Source organism: Neomonachus schauinslandi, chromosome 10, assembly GCF_002201575.2.
Source record: "Neomonachus schauinslandi chromosome 10, ASM220157v2, whole genome shotgun sequence".
Taxonomy (NCBI): domain Eukaryota; kingdom Metazoa; phylum Chordata; class Mammalia; order Carnivora; family Phocidae; genus Neomonachus; species Neomonachus schauinslandi.
Genome location: NC_058412.1, coordinates 62412235 through 62436686, shown reverse-complemented (window position 1 = coordinate 62436686; position 24452 = coordinate 62412235). Strand labels below are relative to the sequence as shown.

General features: G+C 37.1%; 2 protein-coding genes across 6 annotated transcripts in view; one reads left to right on the top strand and one right to left on the bottom strand.

Moving 5' to 3' along the window:
* VRK2 (VRK serine/threonine kinase 2) overlaps positions 1–24322 on the top strand; it is a 114339-nt gene extending 90017 nt beyond the window's left edge. For 3 of the 4 annotated variants that reach the window (XM_021701299.2, XM_021701300.2, XM_021701301.2), the window contains exons 9-13: positions 945–1065; positions 3365–3423; positions 7199–7365; positions 12623–12784; positions 24000–24322. In XM_021701299.2, coding sequence (XP_021556974.1) covers positions 945–1065; positions 3365–3423; positions 7199–7365; positions 12623–12784; positions 24000–24305 — 815 coding nt within the window. In that variant the 3' untranslated portion in view covers positions 24306–24322. The remainder of the gene's footprint in view (positions 1–944; positions 1066–3364; positions 3424–7198; positions 7366–12622; positions 12785–23999) is intronic. The other variant, XM_021701302.2, reaches the window with a different exon arrangement.
* FANCL (FA complementation group L) overlaps positions 23910–24452 on the bottom strand; it is an 89748-nt gene continuing 89205 nt past the window's right edge. The window contains exon 14 of one of the 2 annotated variants that reach the window (XM_021701303.2): positions 23910–24420. In XM_021701303.2, the coding sequence (XP_021556978.1) occupies positions 24376–24420 (45 nt within the window). In that variant the 3' untranslated portion in view covers positions 23910–24375. The remainder of the gene's footprint in view (positions 24421–24452) is intronic. The other variant, XM_021701304.2, reaches the window with a different exon arrangement.

The window sequence follows — 24452 nt, the reverse complement described above, 5'->3', positions numbered from 1 at the left end:
TCATCGTTATTTCAGTAATATTGGTTGTATTTTGACTTACATCAGTTTTCATTGTCTTTTCAAATAAGACACTTTAAAAAAAACAAAAATTATGATAAAATTAGTCTACAGCATTTAATAGTCTGGTATAAGTGATATCTACAGTGGCCTAAAAATGTTCTTCTGTGTTTTTTGATGAAAAGCCATCCCCTTTTCAATTCAGAAAGCCTCTGTGTGGCTTCCAAATCTATGTCCAAGCACCTCTGCACACCATCGCCTCCCTGTTGCATTTTTCTATTCAGGCTATTTGACCAGAATTTTAGCTTAGCACTGCTTATATCTAAAAATATTTGTAAAATTTTAGAGCCGCGTGCCTGAAACAGTAGGCGTTTTTTCATCCTGTACTTGTATTTAATTGCAGAATCTTCACACAGGCCTGTGTTTCCATCCTGCACACTAGATGGCAGTTTTGTCATATTCTTCCAGCTTCCAGTGCTCCTCGCGGGACTGGAGCAGGAAAGGCCATCAATGTTTAGTCTGCACTCAGAGGGTCTCCGCATGACCAGTGCAGACCCCACGGACTTCCTGGAACATATGTTAGCAATTTAGCCGCAGACATTTATTTCTTTGTTTTACTGCTTGGCTCTTGGAGAAAGTGTTGGTGCCAGGTTATGGGTTGTCTGGATCATGTCAGAGGCCATGGAGATCGAGTCCATGTGACAGGCCAGACGAAGGAAGGATGGAGTTGGAGGAGGTGAGGAAACTGACCCTTACTTTCAACAGCCACAAGTCACTGCCTGTCTGTGGACTGTGGCCAAAAGCCCGGGCGTTTACGTTTCCATCCAGCTGAACAAACAAAACGCACTTGCCCATTTGGCTTTTTCAGAGTTCATTCGGCGATTTCCTTAGGTCTCAAAACTTGCTTGTCCCTCGGGTTTCTCTGTCAGTGCTTCTTCCTCCTCCAGCCCTGTCCAGACGGAGCGACCTGGAGACCCTCGGCTACTGCCTGCTGCGCTGCCTGTGTGGGGGCCTGCCCTGGGAGCGGAGCCTGCGGGACCCTGCGGCCGTCCAGGCTGCTAAAGCAAGGTACCCGTGCGCCAGCAGTCCAGTCCGGAGGGCAGGGGCCCTGGAGGGCTTACAGTAAAGGGAGTTTCCAGCCCCGACAAGACGCCCGTTCGCCCGGTCCGATAATCAAAGCCAGTTTCTGACATCTGAAAAGCATTTCTTGAAAAGCCAAACACCTTACCGACTTCAAATCCGTTAAGACAGCACCTGTGAGATCACACGCACACGAGTCGTAACGCAAAATGTCAAGTGAAGTGTTTGTTCTTTTACGTGGCGTTTTCCAAAGCCGAATTCTAGGTGGTGGTCTTTTCAAGGAAGAGTAGTTTCAAATTAGCGTTGTACGAGTACATGGAGGTAGTCTGAGTTTGGTGTGAGTGCTGTGAACTGGGCAAAGCGACAGCGCGAGGCGGGAGCGATGCGGCTTCTGTTTTTCAAGTGAGAGCATCGTACCTCTTTCTTAATTCTGGATCTTGGAGAGAGTGTGTTTTGTTTCTCGAGGAAGAAACAAACAAAACTTTTATAGGAGGTGTTTATGTAAGAGAGAATCTTGCAGCCACATAAACAGTTTTAATATTCCACATTCAATTTTTATCACCTAGAATCTGTTAGCATGAGAACTAGGTCAGACTGAGAACAGAGCATGTTGCTATTTTACTAATTTCCCACTCATCAGGCCTAAGGAAAAGCAATTGCATGCAGCCCAGAATAGCCAGTTTTTCATTATATACTCGACAGATATGCTCAACAGTAGTTATCCACAGATAGAATATTGCGATTGGAAAAGGCAGCTGTGTTTTAAGTAAGGTGAGTTACAACAGAAGTTTACAAAAGGGGGAGCTGATCCATAGAAACCAGTCTTCAAATTCAGCTGTGGTATCCGTTCTTTATACAGAGGGCCTAGCCTACAGATGCAGAGTAATACAGTTTACATTTGTAAATACTGGCATATTATATGAAGTATTTCTCCGCTTGGAATCTGGATCATCGCAGCCCCTTACCCCAAACGAACACATTTATATAAGTCAATATTAGAGCTGTCTAATCAGTTATTTACCACAGTGATTAATGTGCCCATATTAACCGACATTTTTCAATATATGGGTCAAGTCAAAGCACAGTAATGGGCGTATTATAAACAATCTCGATACCCAGTTTTTCACCTCATTCACCTGATTTGAATCATGTACTATATTTAAAAGACTTGCATTCTAATTCCAATGATTACATGTATTTTTTCTTTTAATAAGACTTATTAATATGATTTAGTCTTTTATCAATATACATATATAGATGCATTCATTGTAGATATCTAAAGAGTATGCCTATGTGTGTATATTCAAATGTGATAATAGGGTATCATGCAAAATAATATAATGCTAATAAACATAACTCCCATTTACACTTTGGGGACCCTTATGTATATTAATACCTTCATTTTGATTTGATTACTAATATAAGTCTATAAACCAGTAAAGCTAATACATAATGAAGTTTATAATTAAGGTGAACTATAGACATTTTTAAACTTCTGATAGTAAATAATATATGATCAGAATTCATTCAACTTGCTAAGAAGGCATACTCTGAATTTCCTTGTAAGGGCGTGCTTGCATATACAGCCATGATACCGTATCTCCCTCATGCCCTTTATTTTCCTGACATGGGGTGATATCAGATCAGTCGGTGCATTTATTGTTGCAATTCTGCCTGTGCCTGAGTTTGTCAGTCAAACACTCATATCAGTAATTTTAGTTGCATGTTTATATACTGGTGGCTCAAGCAACTTAAAAGAACTATATTTGTTCAGTCTGAAACCCTGGGAAGGGTTAGAATAATGACCCATCTTGTTTGTTTTGTTGTTTGGATATTTCTTGTTAACCTGTTTAATCATAGAAGAGCATCAAACACTACCCAGTGGAGAACAGTGTACATAAATAATTTGCCCCTCCCCAAGGATAAGTACCTGAGGAAAAATCTCCTGAAAATCCTGATACTATTTTCCTATGTATTTTTTCTTGTTTTTGAGAAAAAATCATGACAGATAGCCCTACTTCTACATTTCTGCATGTACAGACTTTGAACTAAAGCATTTATACTGTAAATCTACATTTAGTTTCTAGGGGATTGATATAAAATTGGTCAATGAGAATTGAAGGATCTCCCCCACTTCCACTTACCTTGGGGGTGAAAAAAAATATTGAAAGGCACGACGATATGGGTGACCCACCAACACAGAATTTGAGTTTTGTTTTTTGTAATCAAGACAGTGAATCACAGGATCGTGAACAAATTCACTGCATATTACTCTATTTTGTTTTAGTCTGTTGGATGAGCTTCCTGAGTCAGTGCTTAAATGGGCTCCTTCCAGAAGCACCTGCCGTAAGTCAAATGATAACTTCTACCACCTTCTCCTATATGATTTACTGGTCACTACATTTCCACATTTGTCACTCTTGTGTTACGGCTTTTGCTGAATCCACCCACTCCCATTCCCACAGGGGTGGGAGGAAACTCTCTACACAAGGTTACAGGTAAGTTGCTAGAGAAGAGAACGTTTAGATCCTCTCTGACATCAGAACACAACACAAGAAGGCTACAAGAAAATATTTCGGCAGCGTTCTAGGCTTTGCTGACTGCATTTTTTTTGGTGGGGGGGCAGGAGAGGGAGGAATCTTACACAGGTTTAATAGTCACCTGTATCTAGTACTGTTAGAGTGGACGTTCTGATTTTGTCCCTCTCTATATCATTGAAAGAAGATAAAGTTGATCTAGGGAAAGACTACTTTCAGTCAGTAATTTAAAAAACCAAATCATTGAACACTTGAGTGCTGTTCAGACCTGGGCTGCACTGTGACTGAACAGCCAGCAAAAAAAAATTTGGATTGGCAAAGGCATGTAACCTTGGGATTTGAAGGTATGTTTCATTAAATGGTTTTCTCTTTCAAGTTAGTATGGATCGTTTTGGACTTCTTTAATTGACAGTATTATCAGTAAAAATAGGAAGTCAATTCACAATTACCCAAGTGCCTGTCGTTTGCATATGCATGCATGGCACATTGTTCACCAATTTAATAAATGAGTTTGATTGTCTTATGGAAAAGTGCCGGCTTCTGCTGTCAGGCTCGCTTTTTCTCAGAGACAGATATGGGGAATGAATCTTGTTCTCTCTATATTGGGCAATCTCAAAGTTAGCTTTTAGCTGACTTATATGAAAGTGAATGTGTACACTGACCCTCTAGATAAGGTCAAATAGCATCAGTTTCCATCTGAGAGTTTAAATGTAGAGTTAAATCATCTTGAACTTATATTTATAGCCCTTCTTTGACAAGAAACCAAAATATTCATTTCCATGGGAAACGAAAGAGGAACAAAGTAGTTCTGCTTTTCCACCTCCATTCTCCAAGTCCTAAGCTTGCCCCAGTGTGAGCCTCCAGCTTGCCACTTTCTGTTGTCCCTCTTCTGATGGAGGAGGGTGCGAATCCAGAGGCTTCTCCTTGCGGGGGAGGGGCACGGCGTGAGGGTTGAAGGTGAAAGCTTTTCCTTTCTGTAACTGCACTGAGTAACTTGGTCCAAATGCCAGTACTCCTTTTTGGCTAATACGCTTATTGGCATTTGGACCAAGTTATACAGCTTGTTTTACTCAATAGGACAGCAAAAAGGAGAGATGGGAGATGTCAAAGAAAGTTTTCTCTGTGTATCTCCCTTACCTTTTCTGCCCCTTCTGCACAAAAGGTAACTGCTCAGCTCCCAGGATTAGAAAAGAAAGCCCCGATGCCCTGGGTTGCATAAGATGAATGCTTGTGGGCCTGTGTATATTCTGTGACACTTCAATTACTGGAGATACGAAGATCTGAGCGATAACAAGAAGTGACACGAGTGCCAGGTTCTCCATTTTTCAGTACAAACCCTTTATTTGGGTCCATCCCATTATTTTATAGAATGCAGATTTCTATTTCTAAAGCACAAAACATTGAAACTTTAATATTAACTGAAGACCTCTTAGTTGGTTGTACTTAGGAGTGGGTACTGCAAGCATGACAATTAATCCGATGTGTAAAAGGTTTATTACTAAGGCAGTTGATGAAATAAAACCACCAAAAAGTTTCCAGTGTGCGTGTCCAGCTCAGTGTAATAATAATAGTTGCACAAGTTTCTGTCTCCTGAGATGATAGTAATGATACTTAATATTTCATTAGCTTAAAAGCAAATGATTCAAGAATATGGTAATTTCATACTACTCAAAGCATTTTGTTTTATAGCCCCAGAAATATGCTAGTAAATTTAAAAGTATACTTAATATAACAAATCCAGCTCTTGGAAGGCTACCATTTTAGGCAGTAATACATCACAATAGTCTAAGCTTCAGGTTGATAATAATGAATTTATAAGAGGTGGCTTTTCTTTTTCTCCCTTTCCTACCTCACCCATACCTCATTTTTCCAAGCCCCAGACCCACGAAGACTTTGCAGCACAGCTGCCGTCAGCTGGGGGAGTGCCAGGAATCGTCCATTGTCTTCTAACCATGACCTGTGAAAATTCTCCCACCATATTCGGCTCTCTTCTCCATTTGGGATATTTTGGTTAATAGCACTGTAATAATATATACCAGACTTGGTGTACCAGTCTCGAAAGGGCCAAAGAACAACAGAATATTTACATGAAAATGGTAGTGAATGTAATGTAATCTTTTTTCTTTTTGATCATCCCTTCAGGAATGGGAGTCTCGCACTGGGCTTCTGGAAACAGGAGTTACAAATGTGATGAAGCCATACCATTTGCTAGTTAATAGAGATCTGACTGATCGAATGTTAGATAAAAGAATGTGACACGTCTTAAAACATTAGAGAAGGAAAAAAGTTAGGTTGCATAATTGCCACGGTATCCAAAAGAAAAAACAACAAGAAACTAAAAAAAAAAAACCCTGGAGCCAAGAGTTCTCATTCTAGCCACAGTGGCCTTATGGTCCTAGAACACAGCTGCGGGTAATAGGGTATGAAATGGTCGCTCTGACTCTCACAGGGGGAAGGGATGGTGACTGTTCCTTTTGGAATTTTTCCCCGTAGGGAGTGAAAGCCATGTCTGCAGTTCCCTCTTGAGTGGAGGTGGGCCTGGAGGGGAAGGGAAGGATTAGGAAGTCACTCCTGCCAAACCACAAAGCTTTCCAGATTTTTCCCACCATGGGGATATAGCAACTTAGTGAGAAAGTAAGAGGTACTTATGTCTGTGTGAGTAATAAGTTTTTGAAGGGGAAAAGCTTATAAAAACTAGACTGTGGAGTATCTAAGCATCTCTACGAAAAAGGAAAATATGCTAGATTTTAAGCAGTATATGGTATTATCATTTACTTGTGTCTTGATTTTAGATTGAATCTCCACCTAAAACAAAAATGCAGACTACATTTATTTTAAGGCAGCAATGTTTGTAATTTTGGGTGACTAGTTTTATTTGTATTTAAAAGTTTGTAGTTCATATTTTTGGGGGGATAGCTATATAGTTCTAGGGAAGAGATTACATTAGAAAGAAAAAAAGTAGCAACATCTCATCCTTCTGCTCTAAATTAGGAAGACGACGCAGTGAAGGCACTGGGCCAGCTGGGTATGGAGGACTCGAGGGAGGTCTGGGGAACTCTCAAATTAGTCATGGCTAGAAACCTAGACTTCAAGGTCATTTCAGAATGTACTGTTATAATCTCAAAATCAAAGCCTGAATTAAAATTTGCAGTGATTTTTTTTTTTTCCGTCAAAGTAAGGAGGTTTTTAACTGAATTTTTAAAACTTCAAGTATGAAGCATGTCTGGTGTATTATGTTATTCATGTAGTTCTTAGTAATTGAACCCCATAAGTCAAAATCACTAACTGAATTTTTTAAAAATTTGCTTCCTTTGATAAGTTAGTGAGAAATAAACATACCAACAAAGATATGTAAAAAAATTACCAGTTTTTCCCATCTTGTCACCTCTCCATGTCACTGTATTTTCAGTCATTTTTGGATACCATTTGAAAAGTGCTTCTCACCAAAGTGTTCATTCTTCGTTTCTTCAGGCTGTGTGTTGTGTGCATGTGTAAGAGAATAGAGAGGTCTTGATGCTGCGAGAGCCTTGACAATTCTTGCCAATTATGAATAATGTGTAAAAAAATTTAACACTTCTTCACAGGTGAAATAGCCCAATATTTGGTATGTGCTCATAGTTTAGCATATGATGAAAAGCCAAACTATCAGATGCTCAAGAAAATCCTGAACCCAGGTGAAATACCTTTAGGACCACTGGAATTTTCCGCCGGAGGCCAGAGTGTAAATGTGCGTACTCCAGACAATCAAAACGTGAGTATTTTAGTCCTGGGATCCCACGATTACCTTCCCCGAAGCTTTTCTACCAAATGAAGTTGTTTGGGGTCTCAAAAGGAGTCTGACAACCCAGTTTCTTGCTTATTATATGTAATTCCTAGTTCTCCTCACTTAGCTCCAAGAAATTTTGTTCACAGTTCTTTTGACCTATTGTCTCTTAGAGAAAAATAGTAGTAGGGTCCATGGCCTACTTAGTGTACTGTTAAAGAAATAAAGCAATGACTGATGTCACAGAGATATGACCAAGGTCAGATTAAAGGCTGATCTGACTTTACTCATGAGGACCTTTATAAAGCTGCTTTTCTTTGCATTTCTTTAGTTACTGCCCTCTGGTTTTGCTTACCAGTTTGGCCATCATTTGGTGGCGATAACGATGATATTCTTAGATTTAACCAGATGACTGGTTTGTACTGATATTTCAATCTACAAAAATAACCTTTGAAAAAGTTTTGGTTTTTTTTTTAAGTTACACCTTCTCATCCTTTACTCTGTAATCTTCCAACTGACTGACTCACATCAACTTAAAAAAATAGAACTTGAAACAATACACAGGAATTAGGACTTACAACATTTCTCAGAGGGCGGGGGAAACCTGAGACTGCTGTGAGCCGCCTTACTGGACGGGCAACCAAATGTCCAGTCCTTCCTTGACACGGTCCATACGCAAAAGATGTGTGTGGGGGGGTGGGGGGGGGGCTTTTTTTCTTGATGCGTGTACAATGAGGTAGGGTCAGGATGCCATTCATTTTTAATATTTCTTATGAACTTTGGATCATCGCAAGTGTTCATGAGCCAAGAATGCAGGATGCAAACTAATGTGACTGATAGGCTGCGAGATGAATGGTGAGTCAAGTATCAGTGCACAGATGGTTCTGATTTGCTGAATTTTGTAGCTGCTGCAACTGAAGACATAAAATATCCTTCTAGTCATAAATTAGCTCTTTGGAAGCAAAACCTTGGCACCAGAGCTTTACAACCTTCAATTAGTAGGGAAAGAAGTATTTGAATGACTGTGGTATTGACATCTGTAGGCCTGCATAGTAATCATTCCTAATAGAAGAGAATATCTGTTTGAGGAGGTTTTGCATGGCTAATTAACTACCAGTGAGAATATGTAATTTTTTCATGATCTCCTGATTGTCACCTTTCTCTCATGATACAATTACATTTTATTGTAGCAAATGCCTCACAAACCAATTGTCAGCACTATTTACGTATTGCAGAAGGCAGAACAAAAGTTCATGTTTAATAAAAAGCCAGTGGATTTTGATCTTGGTAATTACTGAGACTTATTTTAACAGTTTTATTGACTTTTGTGTTTTTATCACTTTTGCAACAAAACAAAGAGCCATTTCCTTAACATAGTATTTCCCTTGCAATAATGGTCACCACTTAAGCTACACTAATTTAGGTAGATTTTTTTCCCTTTTTTTTTTTTTTTTTGTAGTTTTTCAGTTTCATAAACTTAATTGAAATATAAAAGAAGCCATTTTAAAAACGGATAGTTATATCCTCTGATGTAAAATTCTAATTATTATCCACCAGAATTTTCAGTTTCATCAAATTCAAAGGATGTTTGTTGTGAAACCATTTTTATATGCAGAGAATAGAACATAAAACATTTTCTCCAATGAGCCTCAGTCAAAAATATTTTATTCTTCCCTTTTGATTAGAGCACTTTGATTATGAATAAAAGAATATTATTAAAATGATATAAAATTATTTATAATATAAAAATATTATTCCAAATAAATAATATTTATTATTCATTTGACTAAGAATAGTGTGCATTCTTTAATTTCTAACAGTATGACCAGCCCCAGTGTATAGACAGTAAGATGATTTGGGGGCATGTTCCACAGCAGATCAATATTTATTGAATAGTGACTTTATTTCTGTAGTATTTTAAGTGCACAAATATATTTAATAGTCATAATATAAAAATGGGTTCCCCATGTAGCTAAACCCAAAGTATCTTAATTTTTATTTTTAAAGTTTACAGATTTTGTAATACTGAAAATGTTTAAAAGCAAAGTATGACCATATAAACGGACACTTCCCCTGAATGTTACAAGTATAGGACAGTTTCTGCCATTGACTCTGCTTCCATAACAAAAAGCATTCTAGGTCCAGAATGAATATCAGTCACAGGGCTCCAAATTTCTCTCTTTTTAATCACAGACAGAATCCCCTTATTAGTAACTAAAAACATTTCTTGTTACTTCATACGTGGATTACTCTAGTTATTTAACAGAATATTGAATGACTTCTGGACTTACACTTTTCGGACAGAGATACCTAAAAAGAAGTCAGTGGACCAGAAAACATATACAGTTATATAAATAAAATATTTCTGTCATTCAGTATTCAAAAGAAAGTTATGAATGTTTAATTTTTTTAAATGTTATTTCCCTCAATATAAGTGGTGGTGCCTTTTAAATTTAGTATTCCTAAAAAAATGTGTTTGGGTTAGGTATTAGAAAATAGCACATCACCATAAGAACCTTGGCAAACTTACAGCACCTTTTTGCAAAAGAAAAATGAGGTATTTTTCCAATACTGGGTTTTACTAGGCATCATAAACTGTTCCCTGTAAACTGAGCCGCTGCCTTGCACAAGTCCTCAAAGACTGTTACTGGAGTTAAATTGGAAATGAATTTTTGTCAAGACAGGAGAGACATTGATATTTTTTTCCTGAAAAGCAAATCTTTTGGGGCATTTGCCTCAATCACAGTGATGGTCTGTATAGCTGAAATCACTCTTTAGTAGCTCCGGTGGCTCCTGAGGTAATGCTGTCAAATTAGAAGAATCTGTCATCAGGGCTACCCCAGTCTATTTATGCCTTCCACTGGGATTTAATGTCCAAAATTCACTGAAGGAAACCATATTTCAGTAAGAATGCTTATTGAGGTGAGCTAAAGCTCTAGAACTCCCAGATGAGAATGCGAAAGCCAAGGTGGAAAACCAGCATTACTGAAGGCCCCCACTCAACCCTTGAATAAGCTGTTTCCTCAAGAGCCAGTAGTGGACCCTCTCATCAGCTTATCATATCTCCCCCCTTGTTAGGGTGCCCGAGTCCACATGGGAATCGCACAGAGACCTGGGCATAATGAGCCACCCATCCTTCCTAAATGCTCTACCCAGACAGAGGAGTAGCTGGAGGACAGAGTGAAAATGTTCAAGCTGTCCTACATTTCAGACAAGTAAAAGTTTGTCCTTCCATTTACCCTAAATCTGAGGTTCCCACAGCAAATCCAGGGGTGAACATATTATTATTGGTTGTAGTAATCTTTGTATTGAACTTAAAAATTTATAAAATTCTTCCTTGAGCCTTCTCAAAATAATTCTGTTAAGCTCGTCTTCATATTCTGTGTGAGAAAAGGAGAGTATAAAATCTCAATTACGAGCGTATTTTTGGCTTACGGAATTTTAGGAGGCCAGAGTACTCCAGGTTTCTTAGAACACCGTGAAGTGCTGATGGGAAATTAAATAAAAGATACCTTATTTGAATAGCCACTTTCTTGAAAATGACACATATTTGGACAGTATCATTTTATTTGATTATATGAGATGCCCAGAGTGTTTCCTGTACTTACTTTTGTGTCTTTGAGAAAAGTTCTACCTCTGTTCATAATTGAGAGTAAAACTTAATCATCCCACTTCATTCTTACCCTTTTAGAAGTTTCCCTAGAAAAAGAAATTTTTCATAAACTGGATATCATTTTGTTTATTAGCTAGAACTGCTTATGGCAGCACAACCTAGCCATCCGGCCAACTGACAGCAGATCCAGGAGGCCTCGTCTCTTCCAGAAAGCCTCACGGAGGACTGAATATATTAGATCAAATTTTGTTTGTACATCAGAGGCTCCCAGGCCAAAAACCGTTATACCTAAAGTGCCTAGCATCCAGGAGGTGTTAAAAACCTCAATTAATATCTCAACGAATCCTTTATATCATAAGACACATTTTCACAATGATTGGCAAGCCAGTCTTTTATTAGGATGAAACGGTGTACAACAGCCTTGGGAAACCCTTTGTCTCACACTGGTGGTCTGATGCGCCTTTATCACCAAGTTGACTTCAGTGGGAGAGTGACTCAGAAGGTGGTTACACGTGAATTTTCCCAGTAGTTTGGGAGAGTTGAGTGGTGAAAATAAAGAAACCCTGAGTGATGAGGGAACAATTCCAATTGTCAGGTTACTGAAAAGCAATGGCTTTGCTATCCTTTGAGAAGCTGGGATCCAGGAGGAGGGGTGAATAAAGAATGGTGTTGTGACAGCTTAGACCTAGCCACAAAACACCAGCATATTTTAAAGGGAAGGAGTGAACACATTTGGCAATAGAAGCTAAAAATTGAGAGACTACAAATTAAGGCTCTGCTTGCCCAGCCAATGTAATTCATTCTCCGTTTTGGCACTGGCTACTCCGTTATTTCCCCTTGCGCTGTTCCTATCTTCTGCCCCCTATTTAACCCCGGAAAAAAGGTGATGGCACTTTCAGCTGCTGTAAACATGAAGCTGCTGAGCAAATACTTCACATAAGGGTCTTCACTGTGGCTTTCAATCTTCCAACTCTGTTGTGGGACCTGCCCTTCTATTTCCTGTCTACTTCAAGGTTATTAAGAGTCCGTCATCCCCCAGAAAACACTGTGGTGTGAAAAAGAAACCTTAGAGACAGCAGGCTTGTTGGAGAACTTAACCCCTGATACTGGTACACAGGACTAGGTGACATGAACTGTGACTCATCTGCTCAAAGGTTAAATTACCTGTATAAAAAAGTAACATCATAAGCTCCTTTTATCCATAGTTCACATTAATTAGGCTCACTTCAATGATAGAAAACTAAGATTCTAATTAATAAGAATTTAAACTAAAAAGATGTACTGGATCCACTCCCAGCAAAGGTTAATAATGAATTCATGTGCAGTTTGAGAATGTGACAGTTTTCTGTAAAAATGCCGTTTTCAATAAGCAAGTTATCTGTAGAGATGATTTCTAAAAAGCGTACGACAGTGACACTAATTTTAATTGGTCTTGTACTATTGATGAGAAAGGGTCTGGATCTTGCCAACGACTATATTCTTTCCATAACATCCATTTGTTGGTTTCCTCTTTATTTCTTCCTTTTCACAAAACTTGGCAAGTTTAGAATTTTCAAGAATCTGGACGGGAATGCATTTTTTTCTTACAAGTGTCAAAAGTTTTCATTATACATTTTTACTCTCTATCAACAGGTTGTTTCTCGAAAGGCTGCAACAAAGCAAGTCAGTCAGATGCAAAATAGGTCAATAGAAAAAAACATCCATAGTGAGAGAAGTGCTGAGTCCTGCTTAACGGGGAGAAAAGTGCAAAAAGAGGAGCCGCTGACTGGATTGCTTAACAGTGAGACAGCTCAGGTGAGAGGCTTTTTGTTGTTTCTTTTTTCCTTCGTGTTGCATTAGAATATGCCCTTTGGGAATAAAAACATTTTAGTTTCTCCTGAGGGCCAAGGTTGTATGGTTTTGTTAAATGAGAAGGGGCAGAAAAATACCCTATCCAGTGGATAAAATCAAAGCAGCTGACACCAGTCATCATAGAAACAGAACGACAGTGAGCACATTTGCGTACAGATCTGATTTCTTTCTTTAGCCTGAGAATGTAATGAAGTGCACTTAAATTTTTTATGCCATCTATGATCCATTAGGGACTCTTAACATATTCCATACTCTTACATGGGTTCCTCCAGTCTCACCCTTATCATCAAATGTAAGTGAAGAGTTTCCCTGTCTATATGGTTGTATTTTAAAATGATGTATTTTTTAACGTTATTCGATCATTTGGTCGGATAGTGATTTACCTTTAGCAGAGGACTCATCCAAGCAATAGCAAAAGTCTTTGTTTACCTAACCTTCTTTTGACAAGAAGGAGAAGCATACAATGTATTTATATGTTCAGTGAAAAAAATTTTTTTCCAAAATGACCAATATTTTTTATGATTTATACACCGTCATTTTCCCCCAAATGATTTGAGGTAGTTTAAGATGTGAAACAGGATATTTTAATGCCCCCATCCTCTATCTCCCAACCCCCCCCCCGCCCCGCCCCTCAAATTGGTGTATTAGGCAGCTGGGATGTTAATCACTAAACTGAACACTGAATTTGGCTCTGAACTTGGCAGCCAAGACAAAAATTAGATGCATACAAGTTGGGCAATTCTTATCCAACCAGCAAGCGTGCACGTTTATCCAGAGAATGCTTTTTTAGAACTAATAAGAATCTTTTGCAGTTATAGTTACCATTTATAAAATCACAAATATTGCTTGGTGACAAGATTTTGAGATTCTTGAGTGGTCTTTTTCAACCCTAACTGTCCACCAGAATCACTTATGTATGGAGGTAAGGAGAGACTATAAAAAAACTGATGCCCAGGTTCCAAGCAAAGACATTGATTTAATTGGGGTGGCATTGTGATACACATGTGCAGATTTTATCATTCCAGAAAGCTCTTTGTTCCCTTTCTCAGTTGGTCCCTTTCTCCCAGACAACCACTGTTCTGATACTCTGATTTTCACCACCAGGCTAGTTTGGCCTCTTCTCAAAAGTCATATACCATGTAGTCACACAGTATGTACTCTTGGGTCTGGCTTCTTTCACTCAGCATGTTTTTTTTTGAAGCTCATCCGTATTGCTGCATATCTCAGTCATTTGTTCTTTCTCTCGTTGAGTAGTACTCCATTGTGGAACTGCATTATAATTCATATATCCATTCTCCCATTAATGACACCTGGGCTGCCCCTGGCTCTAGCCACCATGAATAATAGTTGCTATGAACATTGTGACACAAGACGTTTTGTTTGTCCTGAGAAGTGGAGCTGCTAGTTCACAAGGCAGATGTATGTTCAACTTTATAAAAAGCTGACAGATTCTTCCATTTTATACTCCTGACGGTAATCCCAGATACTCCCCAGCATTTGCTGTTGGTCTTTTTAATTTTAGCCATTCCAACATTTATGTGTTCGTATCTCTGTTGATTCCAGTTATCATGTACCTGATAATTAATAATTGTGGGCACTTTTTCATGTGCTGACTGCCCATTCATATATCTTCTTTTGTGAAATGTCTTGATCCATTTTTATGTGGATGATGGTCTCTTTATTACTGAGTTGTAGGAATTCTCTTCTGTATATCTGTATTGTGGATATGTTCTAGTGCAGCCTGCCTATTCATTTATTTAACAGTGTCTTCAGTGAGCAAAACTGTGTTATTTTTATTTGAAGTTCAATTTATCTTTTTTTTTCCTGTAAAGAAACCTGAGAAAACTTTGCCTATCTCGGGGTCATGGTTTGCTATATATTTTTTTAAAAGGCTTATAGTTTTAGCTTTTATTTTGAATCTGTGAGCCATCTCAAATCATTCTTATATATGGTGTAAGGGGTTAAGATTCCTTCTTTTACATTATAGAGAGCCAGTTGTCTCAGCACCCTGTGTAAAAAGATTTTCCTTTTCCTAATTAAATTTCACTGGAATCTTTTTCAAAAGTCAGCTGACAGTACTGGTCTGTTTCTGGACTCTCTCTTCTCTTCTGTCAGTCTGTCCTTACACCAAAACCACACTGCATCATTACTGCAGCTTTACAATAGAAGTCCTTCAACCCTTTTCTTCAAGAAAGCACTGGCCATTTTAGGTTCTGTTCCTTTCCATAAAATCTAAGAACCAGTTTGTCAGTTTCCACTAAAAAGCACAATGGGATTTTGACTGTGACTCCATTAAATCTAAAGATCAGCTTAGGGGCAACTGAGATCCCAACAACACAGTTGAGTCCTCCAACGCATGAAACTGCTACTTCTCTCCGTTTATGTAGATCTTTAATTTCTCTCAACAGTGTTTTGTAGTTTTTGGTGTAGATATCTTATACATTTTCCATTAAAATTATCTCTAAATATTTTTAATTCTATTGTAAATATCATTTTGTATATTGACCTTGTGACCTGGGATCTTTCTAAATTCACTTTTTAATTCTAGTAGTTTTTTGATACATTCTTAGCATTTTCTACATAATCAATCATGTTTGTGAATGGAGTTTTACTTCCTCCTTCCCAGCATGTATGCCTTTCTTATCTTTTTTTCATGCTTTATTACACCTGCCGTGATGTAGAATACTACACCGAGAGTGGGCATCCTTGCTTTTGTTCCTGTTCTTTGCTGGAAAATATTCATTCTTTAACCATTAAGTATGTTAGCTGTAGGCTTTTCCTAAATGCCCTTTATCAGGCTGAGGAAATTTCATTGTAGTTTGTTGGAAAGAAAACAAAATTTAAGTCATGAATGAATATTTAAGTAATTTTTTGGAATCCGCTGATCCTATGACTTTTCTCCTTTACTAGTATAATGAATTACATTGAGTTTTGAATATTAAATCAGCCTTCTTTTGTCTCTGGGATAAACCCCATTTAGTCATGATGTGTTGTGATACTGGATTCATTTTGCTGTTATTCCATTAAGGGGTTTTCCTTGTATCTATATTAATGAGAGATCTTGATCTGTAATTTCTTTCCTCATAATATCCTTGTGTGGTTTTTTTTTCAGGTCATTGTATCAGTTGGAAGTGTCTATTTTCAGGAAGTGTTTTACTAAGATTTGTCTTTCATAAATATTTAATAGAATTTAGCAAGAAAATCATCTGGGTCTAGAGTTTTGTTGTAGGAAAATTTTTAATTATGAATTTAACAGCTGTAATGAAATTACTAGATTTTGTTTTTCTTCTTGTGTCAATTTTGGTAATATGTATCTTTCAAGGAATTTGTCCATCTCATCTAAGTTGTCAAATTTCTCAGCACTACTTAGTTCATGACATTCTTATTATCCTTTTAACATCTTCAGTATCCATTTTTTTTTTTTAAAGATTTTTTTTTTTTATTTATTTGAGAGAGAGAGAATGAGAGAGAGAGCACATGAGAGGGGGGAGGGTCAGAGGGAGAAGCAGACTCCCTGCCGAGCAGGGAGCCCGATGCGGGACTCGATCCAGGGACTCCAGGATCATGACCTGAGCCGAAGGCAGTCGCTTAACCAACTGAGCCACCCAGGCGCCCCTTCAGTATCCATTTTGATGTCCCTTCTTGCATTCTTGATTATGGTAACTTTTTAGGTTTTTTTTTCTTTCTTTTTCTTTTTTTGATAGTCTAGCTAGATGCCCGTCATTTTTATTGATCTTTTCAAAGAACCAATTTTTGGATCTGTTGATTTATCTACTGATTTTTTTTTTTTTCTATTTCGCTAATTTCCATTCTTTATCATTTCCTTCCTTCTACTTATTTTAGGTACTCTTTTCTTTCAAGCTTCATAAGATAAAAGCTAAAATTAATTTTAAGTCTCTTTTCTGAAATATATAGTGGGGCGCCAGGGTGGCCCAGTCGATTAAGCATCTGACTCTTGGTTTTGGCTCAGGTAGTGATCCCTTGGCTTCATGGGATTAAGGCCCCTGTTGGGCTCTGCACTCAGCATAGAGTCTGCTTGAGATTCTCTCTGCCTCTCCCCCATCCACACACTCTCTCAAATCTATTATATATATATAGCTATAAAAATTTTTAAGCAGTGCTTTGATGTAGTCCATGGATTTTGGTATGTTGTGTTTCACTGTTGTTCAATTAAATATATTTTCTAATTTCCCTTGACTTATTCTTTCACCCAATGAATTATTTAGAAGTATGCTTTTTAATTCCTAAATTTTTTGAGATTTTCTTTGTTATCTTTTTGTTGACTTCTAATTTAACTGTTATTATCAGAACATATCCTGTATTTTTTCAACCCTTTAAAACACACTGAAACTTGTTTTATGGCCAAGAAGAAGACCTAGTTTGGTGAATGTTCCTTATGTACTTGTAACAAATGTGTATTCTGAAGTTTGGAGTTTACTGTTCTATAAATGTTGATTAGGTTAAATTGTTTGATAGTGTTGTTCAAACTTTCTATATACATACTGTTTTGCTTTGTTTTGTCCTCCTGTTTAATCATTTAATGACAAAGGAATGTTAAAATCTTCAACCATAATTGCACATTTGTCTACTTTTCCATAAGTTTTTGCTTCTACTAGTTCCATAAGTTTTTGCTTCATGGATTTTGATGCTCCCTTAATAGGTATATACAGATTTTGAACTGTTACATCTTCCTGGTGAAATATCTGTTTATCACTGTGAAACATCTTTTTTTTTTTTTTTTTAAAGATTTTGTTTGAGAGAGAGAGAAATAGCATAAGAGGGGAGAGGGTCAGAGGGAGAAGCAGGGTCCCCGCTGAGCCGGGAGCCTGATGTGGGACTCGATCCCAGGACTCCGGGATCATGACCTGAGCCGAAGGCAGTCGCTTAACCAACTGAGCCACCCAGGCACCCCAAACATCTTTCTTGTATCTGTCAGTATTCTTTATCTTGAATTCTACTTTGTCTGATTTGATTTTAATAATTCTAGCCTTCCTATGATTAGTTCACATGATGTATCCTTTTCCATCCTTTTATGTTTAATGTTTTTGTTTTGTATTTTCTTTGTCTTTGTGTCTGTGAGTGCTTTTGTAAATAACAGAGTTTGTCTTACTTTTTTGTAAAACTTCACAAAACTTCCTTTTAATCTATTCATTTACATTTAATGTAAACATTGTCGTTGAGTTAAATCTACAATCTCGCTATTTGATTTCTTTTTGCCCTGTTTATTCTTTGTCACTTTTTACCTCCCTCCTGCTTTCTTCTGGAGTAATGGAGAATTTGTCTCTCATCTCTTCAGTTTTTAAACTATACTTTTTGGGGTTCTTTCTTGGTTTCTTGGTTTTTGTTGTAGTAGGTACTTTAGTTCAGCAAGCTATGGCCTATGGGCCAAAATCAGCAAGCCACCTCTTTTTGTAAATAGTTATATTATAGCCTAGCCATACTTATTCACTAAGTCTCTTACATGTTGTCTGTGGCTACTTTCATGCTATAGTGGCAAAGCTAAGTAATTGTAACGCAGACTGCATGCCCCCAAGGTCCTAAAATATTTACTATCTGCCCTTTAAAGGAAAAGTTTGCAAATCCCTGCTCTGAAACCACTCTAACAGAAATATAATGTAAGCCACATATGTAATTTCAAAGAAACAGGTAAAGTTTACTTTAATAATACACTCTAATTAAACCACCCAAAACATTATAATTGTAATAAAAATTGAGACCTTTTACATTCCTTTTTTCATAGTGAGTCTTCAAAGTCTAGTGTGTTTTATGCTAACAGCAGACCTTAATTCAGACTAGCCATATTCCAAGTGTTCAAGTCCTGTATGGTCAGTGGCTAGCATAGCTCTAGAAATTACAATGTACATCTTTAACTTATCATACCACAATCGACCTTGACTTAATATACCACTTAATATATAATGTAAGAACCTTGTGAAAACACATTTCCATTTATCCTCCCATCCTTTTTGCTATCGTTGTCATACATTTCGTTTTTAAGAAATTAATTAATATGTAATTAATTCCATAATGCAGTTACTATTGTGCTTTAAAAAATCAGTTTTATTTCCTATTAAAGGAAGAAGAAAAAAGTCAAATATCCCCATATTTACTGTTGTTGGAATTCTTCAGACCTTCCATAGATTTGAGTTTACAGTTGGTTCATTTCCCTTCCTCCTAAAAAAATTCCTTTAGGGGCACTTGGGTGGCTCAGTTGGTTAAGTGTGCAATTCTTGGTTTCAGCTCAGGTCATGATCTCAGGGTCCTGAGATCAAGCCATGTGTCTGACTCCCCACTCACTGGGGACTCTGCTTGTCTCCCGCTCTCTCTGCCCTTCCTCCCACTTGTGCTTTCTCCCTTTCCCTCTAAAATAAATACATAAATCTTAAAAAAAAAAAAAAAATTCCATTAACATTTATTGTAGTGTAGGTTTCCTGGAGACTAATTCTCTCACTTCTTGTCTGTCTGAAAATACCTGTATTTCACCTTTACTTTTTTATTTGGTGTGGGGAGAGCTGAAACTATATTTTACTTCTGAATTTATTAACTTTTTAAAGTAATTGCAACACTCAGAAATTACAAAAATAATAGAGAGCTCCCATGTACCCTTCACCCAGCTTCCCCAGTGACCATCTTATAGCCATAGTATAATTTTCAAAACCAGGAACATTGGCGTATTACTATAAAATACCTCATTTGGTCATCGGTTCTTACATGCATTTGTGCATATGTTCCTATGAAATTGCATTACATGTATAGAGTAACTACCACAATTACTCTGCAGAACTGTTCTAGAAAGAAACTCCCTCGCAAAGAAATTTCTGTGTATTGCTTTATAGGGACACCTTCCCCCTTATCCTGATCCCTGGAAAGCACTGATTTGTTCTGCATTACTATAATTGATATCTTGAGCATGTTGTAAAAGTCAAATTATATACTGTGTAACTTGTTGAGATGGACTCTATTTCATTCACCATAATGCCCTAAAGATCCATCTGAGTTTTGCATGTATCAGTAGTGTAGTTCATTCCTTTTTATTAATAGGTAGTATTCTAAAGTATGGATATAGTGTTGAAGAACATGTGAGTTGTTTCCAGTTTTTCACCTTTCACCATTTAGTATGGTGTTAGCTGTAGATTTTTGGTAGGTGTTCTTTATCAAGTTGATAAAGCTCACCTGCATTTCTAGTGTATTAAGAGTTATCATGAATGGGTATTGAATTTTATCAAATGGTTTTCTGTATCAATAATATCATATGATTTTTCACCTTTATACTGTCACCATGGTGGATGACATTGATTAGTGTTTGAATCAAGAAACTGAACTAGTCTTACATTCCTTGAATTAACCCCACCCACCAGGTCATGATGTATTATTCTTTTCATATGTTGCTGGATTCAATTTGCTAGTATTTTGTTGAGGACTTTTGCATCAATGAGGATTATTGGTATGTAGTTTTCTTTTTATTCTATGTCTTTATCTGGTTTTGGTATCATGGCAGTGCTGATGACCTCATAAAATGAGAAGTCTTCCTTCTGATTTCTGGAAGAGAATGAGTAGAATCTGTCTCTTTTTCTTTCTCCCTCTCTCTCTCTTTTTTTGGGGGGAGGATGTTTTTTCTTTTTAAAATGTTTGAGAATTCTCCAGTGAAATCATCTGGGCCTAGAGGTTTTTCCTTTTTAACTATGAATTCAATATCGAGAGTGGTCAGACTTCTCTGCAAAAAGCCAGATAGTTAAATATTTAGGTTTTACAGGTCACATGGTCTCTGTTACAACCCATGCCACAGATTCTTTCCCAAGCAGATCACTCAGTAAGCTGAAGACAACTGGTGGTTAAATCCTTAGATGAGTGCTTTCCCCTTTGATATTAGTTGTTGCTTACAGAGAGGCTAGGTACATAGGTTATACAGTAGACAATTCTATCTTGAAATTTTAGTGGCTTGACTTCTGTTCTTACCTAGATGGGGTATCATCCATTTCCACATGTAAGTTATATATAAATGCTACTTAAGTTAGCTTACTAGTGGTCTCAGCCCTTAAAAATACGCAATTTGATGGCGTATTTCTTTCTTTGTGGAAGAACAGTGCTTTATGGGTCCACAGGAATAATTATTCACTTACTTTGCCTTTAGCAAATAAAGCTGACAAAACTTTTTTTTTTTTTTTTTTTAAGTAGGCTCCGTGCCCACGTGAGGCTTGAACTCATGACGCTGAGATCAAGATCACATGCTCTACCCTGGGCCAGCCAGGTGCCTCTAAAGCTGACAAAAATTTAGTAAAATTTGTGACAGTGTGTCTTTATTAGCTCTCAGGCAGTAAAGTTAGTTGACTCTCAATAGTTTCTTCTAGGTAGAAGAGCTAAAGTGCTTTTAAGATATCTATTTTGTTTTATATACCTTATGTAGAAGTTACTTCTTACCTTCTAAAACTCTGTATCCTGAAAGTGACTTTTGTGGGGTTAAAAAAGACTCTGAAGAATGGTTGTTTAGAGGTCAAGAGAGTAGCTTTTGTGAAGAATGATGGTACTACATCAGATGAAGATTGAAATATTTTGCCTTGTTTATAAATCTCTTCTCTTCCAAGTTACTTGATAAATGGTACAAGGAGAGGGCAGGCCAGGGCACCAAAGTGAAGCAGGAACAGAACGACTTGTAACAAGCTGAGAACAGGAAACTGATTCTTGGAGTTTTGGCCAACAGGAATGTCGTTAAAAAACATTTAAGAAATTCCTGGAACTTGGTTCAGTCTATAGTGGTTGGTCTATTCCTGGAGCATTCAAAGAGACATGCCACAGTATCCACCCTGGGGCAGTTTTCTCTGATTTGAAATGGCCTCTTCCCTTACCCAATATATGGCATGTATATTGGGTAAAGGGTGCCATGTCATGATAAATGTTGGGAATCACTATACTATTTTTAAATCTTTTTATTGTGGTAAAAAGCACATAACATGAAACTTACCTCAACTGTATGGTTTAGTACTGCCAAGTATATTCACTCTGTTGTACAACCGATCTCCAGAACTTTACATCTTGCAAAATTGAAACTCTAGACCCACTAAATACCAACTCCCCTACATTTTGCAACTACTTTAAATATTTTGTGTTAGTGGAATTACATGTTTTTTTGTGACTGACTTAGTTTGCTCTGCATAATGTCCTCAAGGTTCATCCATATTATAGCATGTGGCAGGATTTCCTTTTTTAAGGCTGCATAATATTCCATTATATGTTTATACCACATTTTCTTTATTCATCTACCTATGGGTATTTGGGTTGTTTCTCCCCTCTTGGCTACTGTGAATAATGCTATGATGGGTGTACAAATATCTCTGCAAGAAACTTAATTGAATTCTTTTGAATATATACACAGAAGTAGGATTGCTGGATCATATAATTCGACTTGTCATGTTTTGAGGAATTTCTGTACTATTTTCCATAATGACTGCACCATTTTGCAGTTCTACCAAGAGTACACAAGGGTTCCAATTTCTCTATCTTCACCATTGGTTACTTTCTGTTCTTTTGATAATGGCCATCCTAAAAGGGGTAAGATGTTATCCCACTCTGGTTTTGATTTGCATTTCTCTTACATTCGTGATGCTGAGCATCTTTTCATATGCTTTTAGAGAATTGTCTATTCAAGTTTTCTTTACATATTCTGGATACAAGTCCTTTATCAGATAAATGATTTGCAGAATTTTCTCCCAATCTGTGACTTTCATTTTTTTTTTTAAATAATGTCCTTTGAATTACAAAAGGTTTTTTTTCTTTTGTGGATTGTGAATTTAATATATGCAAGCTCTTTACCTAACCCTAGGACACAAAGATTTTCTGTTTTTTCCTAAAATTTTTATATTCTAGCTGTTATATTTAGGTCTACAGTTTTTGTATAAAATGAGGTAGGGGTCTATTTTTCTCTCTTTTCAAGGATGTCCAGGTGTCTCCACACCTTTGTTGAAGATTATCTGTCCCCACTGAATTGCCTTGGTACATTTGTTGGACACCAATTGCTCATATATGTGAGAGTTTACTTCTGGACTTTCAGTTCTCTTCCACTGATCTGTATGCCTGTCCTTACGCCATGACCATACTGTCTTGATTTCTCTAGCTTTGTGGTCAGTTTTGAAATGGAAAAGTGTGTCTTTCAACTCTGTTCTTCATCAAGATTGTTTTAGCTATTTTTGGTCCTTTGGATTTCCAAAGCCTGCTAGGATTCTGACTGAGACTGTGTTCAATCCTACAGATCAGTTTGGAGGAAAATTTTTTTTTTTTTTTTGCTAAATACTAACTGCCCTATGCAATCACAGTTCCTGGCTGGAGTTGCTAAGATCTGAGTTCACATATATTAGGTCCTCACCATGGGTCAGGTGCTGATTCTTCCTAAGAAATAGTTCCCTTGAGTTTATTCATTATGAAGATATTCTCCTTCATACTTCCACAGGTAAACAGCTTGATCCTGCTTGCTATACAGTGTGTTCCATGTCCCTACCAAAGTACAAGCTTAATGTTTATCTTCATGAATCTCTGGCAATACCTCTTGACAAATTTTGTTGTGTGCTTCTAGGCATTTCAGCTTAACATTATAAAACTATAATTTGTAGAGCCTGCTTGTTTCCTTTTTGGCCAGGAGACTAGAATGAGCATCTTTTCTTGGATCAACTTTCAGGACAAATAAGGATTTTAACCAGCTGTCTTCTCAAGGTCTGTTTTTGGAAGACATCATTCTTTGGATTCTGGGCACCAGACTGCTCTGAGGACATGCAGCACTGCCCCCACCATCTTGTTCTCTGCCTTGGCTCCCTTAGAATCACTAATTATTAATAACCACAAAGCTTTCTAATTATGACTATCTTGCCCATGTAAGATTAAGCCTAGTTTTTTGTCTTGCCAAGAAAATTTAGTTTTCATATTTCATCATTTTTAGAGGATAAATTACTTATGAGATGGCCTATTTCCTGATTTAAAAGGACTAGATTTCGGTTGGTTAATGTAGTGAGTACTTTGTAAACTCTGACGATGTAGGATCCAGAACCTAAACTTCTCAGGAAAAATATACAAAATTTTTTTTTGTAACATGTTTTATTTAGTATTCTTACAGACTACACAAAATAAATACTAGGATAATTCAAATCTAACACAATATATGTATTTCCTATAGGAAAGCACAAGGAGAAGACAAAAGTATTGTGAGTCTCAAGAAATTCTGAATGAAATAAAAAGTTCTCCACAACAGTCCAGCTGTATATATTTCCCAAATTCATTTTATGAACCCTATCAAGATTCTACCAGTCCAGATATATTCAATAATTCGAGATCTTCATCTTGGGATACATCTACTTCTACAACTGGTATGGAGGTCACAGACTTTACTCTTAGTGAAGAGACAAAGGCAGACGTGTATTATTATGGCTTCATCATTCTTTTTCTTTTGACTTTAGTATGTCTTGCTTTATATTTTCTATGAAGATATCAAATAAAGTCCTTTTGATAATTAATTTTTAAAGTTGCCAGTTCTTCACAGAAATGTTACATTCTTATTTATTTCGGGATTTCCTTCCAGACATTTTCAAGGTAATTGGCTTGTAAAAAAAAGAATACATTTTAACAAAGT